Source organism: Achroia grisella, unplaced genomic scaffold (genome assembly GCF_030625045.1).
Source record: "Achroia grisella isolate CSIRO2021 unplaced genomic scaffold, CSIRO_AGI_Agris_v1 utg1724, whole genome shotgun sequence".
Taxonomy (NCBI): domain Eukaryota; kingdom Metazoa; phylum Arthropoda; class Insecta; order Lepidoptera; family Pyralidae; genus Achroia; species Achroia grisella.
The window spans coordinates 59,766-63,536 of record NW_026712673.1 but is presented as its reverse complement, the minus strand read 5'-3'; the positions used below and the strand labels follow the sequence as shown (position 1 = coordinate 63,536).

General features: G+C 32.8%; 1 protein-coding gene across 1 annotated transcript; it reads left to right on the top strand.

Annotated features, from left to right (window-relative positions):
* The first annotated feature begins 343 nt into the window (after nucleotides 1-343).
* On the top strand, nucleotides 344-1,321 carry LOC131841464 (uncharacterized). The gene has a single exon (XM_059189784.1). It carries the CDS (start codon nucleotides 344-346, stop codon nucleotides 1,319-1,321), a length of 978 nt encoding a protein of 325 aa, XP_059045767.1.
* The last annotated feature ends 2,450 nt before the right edge of the window (nucleotides 1,322-3,771 follow it).

The following is a 3,771-nucleotide window of genomic DNA, read 5'->3' as shown; positions in this document are numbered from 1 at the left end:
TAACCCTAGCGATTGCGCTTCCCGAGGTCTTAGCGCATCGTCACTTCTTAACCATGATCTCTGGTGGTCTCCTTCCTGGTTGACAGAATCCCCTAATCATTGGCCTATTGGTGCAGACTTAACAAACAATCGTATTGATTGGAGGAAGCGTGCGCAAGCGCAGCGAGCGGACGTGTTCACTTACTTCTTATCTTAATAAATAAATGTAAAATAACTAGTGACAACAAATAACAACACTAAAGTATACTAAATCTACGGAAAGTGTATATTATCGTACTGTGTGATTAATCGTTACAAAAAAGTGTTATAATAGTTTCCCTACCTTCCATTATTAACATTCAGTATGCAACGGTCACCACAAAATAAGCGTTATGAATCAGATCCTGATTTATCAATCCTCACATCAAGGAAACGTAAAAATGATCATGATATCAACGAGTCTTTCAGATTATTTACTGAAAACGTACTAAAAAAAATGGAAGACTTGAAAGGGGAATTCAATTGCAATCTATTACAAATCAATGATACCCTAAATAATGTTATCATAAAAGATCTAAATAACCTAAAAGAACAGACCTTAGAACTAAAAACAGAGGTCAACAACATTCGTAAGGATTACAGTGACATAAAGACCAGCTATATGAAGTTGGACAGGCGTCAAAATGAAACACATAAAGAAATTGCCACAATTCAGAAAGCACTACAATTTACCTGCGAGCAACAAGATGAATGTACAAAAAAATTTGAAAAAATGTCTAATACAATCAAAAGTGTCGACTGCTTCGAGGAAGAGATCAATAATCTAAAATTACAAAATCGGCAGTTAATCTCAACAATAAACACAAACGAACAAAGAAATAGGCAACTAAATATTGAAATTGTAGGTGTGCCTGAATTTACCAATGAAAATATAAAAGACAGTGTCATAAAAATTGTAAACAGACTCGGTATGGATATTCAAGCAAGTGACGTTTTGCAAGTAAATAGAATCACTCCAAAAATAAAACTCCAAGGTCGATCCAGAGTGATTGTAGCTAAGCTCAACTCCAAGTTACTTAAAGACAACATCATTTCTCGTGCACGGAAGACACGATTGACTACAAAAGATATCGATTTACCAGGCGAACAGAAACATATTTTTATTAATGAACACCTCACTCCGTACAACAAACAGTTATTAAAAAAATCTAAAGACCTGGCCAAAGTTAAAAAATATCAGTTTGTGTGGATAAAAAATGGCAGCATTTTCATACGAAAGGACGATACTGCACATGCAATTCAAATTTTTACCGAAGAAGATTTAAAAAAGATCAGTGCATAACAATAAACAGTTATAATACTTCCTATTTATTAGTGATTCAGAGTTATTTTTGTCTATATTTACAACACCGTTATTTCAATACATTATTACCTAACATTATTATTCGTTATTCGATTAAAGTAAAACACAATACACAAGTAATATCAATGATTACAGTAAAATCAATAATGTTTTTATTAAAAATATTTGTTCAGCTAATACAGTCTGTGTATGCTGGCTTGGTCTATGACTGTTATACACAAGTACACAATAGTATCGTAAGTTTTGACAAATTACAATTTGAGTGGTGTCTTTGTAAAAGTATATTGGCGATATATATTTTCATATACACCGTGTACATCCAAAGACTTTATCCATCTTATTTTTTAGTTAATAAAATAAAATTGATGTACAATAATCTATCTCTGTGTACACTACATAACACATATATATACATGTACACTGCAAGCGCGGATAGTATTAGAACGCGAGCAATGGTAATTCATTACATGACTCACTCAAGTATTGTACTACGGTTGTGCACCGTACCTATAACCGCCAAAGTATATTGCACTAAGAGGAGAACGTCAAACTATAATTTCTTATTGCAATACCCTCGAGATTCGAACAAACATAAATTATTGTGCGTGTATAAACCGTTTAAAAGATTAACAATATTATTTAAAATATATTTTTGTACTAATAAAATTATTAACTCCAGGAACTGTGACTATGATAAACAGTTGCAGAGTGTATTTGAATGGAATGGCAACCAACCAAGGCTAGGTAATGGCTTGGAACACTTATTCATTATATTATCATTATATATCACAGATGAGAAAATGTTGCATGTGTTACAATTTTGCGATGGATACTTAATAATACGACAAAATCATAATCATTACTATTCTATTTTCGATATAGTATGGTTGAACGAGTTGTTTTTATGCCTGATGCAAGTTTACAAAACTTTAATAGCAATATTAAACAGCGCTGTTTGTATGTTTGTGCATACTATCGTAATGGTGGGTTTTAAGCGATCTTTCATTTTATTTATTGTGTATAATTATATACAAATAGTGTTAATTATTGATATTTTCTTGAGTTTGTGGAAACGGGTTTTGATCACAGTATTATATTTAAGTTTCTACATTATAAATTCAAGTATAAAAATCTATAAATTATGTGTCCGTCATGAGATAGATAAACTAGTAATAAAAATGGATTATTCATTCCAAACAACAGTAGATGATGTGTTCAATCGTATATTCGATAATCAGCTGTTCAACACTCTGTATAGATTACTTTTTAAATGTGTGTGTCACTACACAGTAATTGTTAACTCTCATATATACATACATAAATCATGTCATTATACTCATACAAATAATTTACTTTTAAATAAATATTATTGGAGTATTAGTCTATCACAGTGTTGAGTTCAAAAAGCAAAAAACCAAAAAAATTTGAGATATTCTACCAGAATACTCGCGGGATTCGTACTAAATGCCTACAACTACGACAACAAATCTTATGTAATGAATATGACATTATTATCATAACCGAGACATGGCTACATGAGGGAATTTACGACAGAGAATTTTGTGATGAGCGATATGACGTTTTCCGATGTGACCGTGACCCGGTATCAAGTAGAAAAAAAGGGGAGGTGGCGTAATGATATTAGTTCGTAACGAGTTATGTGCCGCCCTCTGCGATTTTACAGAGCATAAACCACCGTCAGAGATGGTAACGATAATGATACCAGCGCGAGCGCTTGCGGCTACCGCTAACTTATATATTACTGCGGCATATATTCCACCTAATTCTGAACGTATCCCTGTAGATGTGGACATCTTATTGAGAAATGTAAAAACAACTATAGAAATTACACAAAACTTTCAAAATTATTTAGTGATTGGTGATTTTAATCTACCCTGTATTACATGGGACATCGATGGCCCTACGCATATAACTACAGGTAATATTGATGTTCAGAGGGCGGGCAAGATACTGACAGATGATATGAGTTTGCTAGGCTTCAAACAATTTAATACAACAAAAAATCATGCCGGTAACACCCTAGATTTAGTTTTCTGTAATCTCCTCTTGATATAATAAATTGTAGTTCACCGCTTGTTAACATTGATGGCGCACACCCAGCACTCTCAATAGATGTCTTAGATCTATCTGTGACACCATTAGTCGAAGCAACTGTACCTAAATATAATTTCAGATTAGGTAATTATGAAGAGATTAATACAGCTTTTAGTACAATTAACTGGGACTCGCTATTTAAAGGTAACTCAACAGAAAAAGCATGTGAAACCTTCTATGGAATTGTCAATGATACCATATGTCAATATATACCGCTTAAGGCCAAACATAGTACTCACAAATATCCTATCTGGTATAGCCTCGCCTTAATTAAAATTATTAAAGAAAAATCTAAAGCGCATAAAAAATGGAAA

What these genes read in the sequence shown, in the direction of transcription:
- LOC131841464 (XM_059189784.1), top strand. Translation starts at nt 344, where the DNA reads ATGCAACGGTCACCACAAAATAAGCGTTATGAATCAGATCCTGATTTA.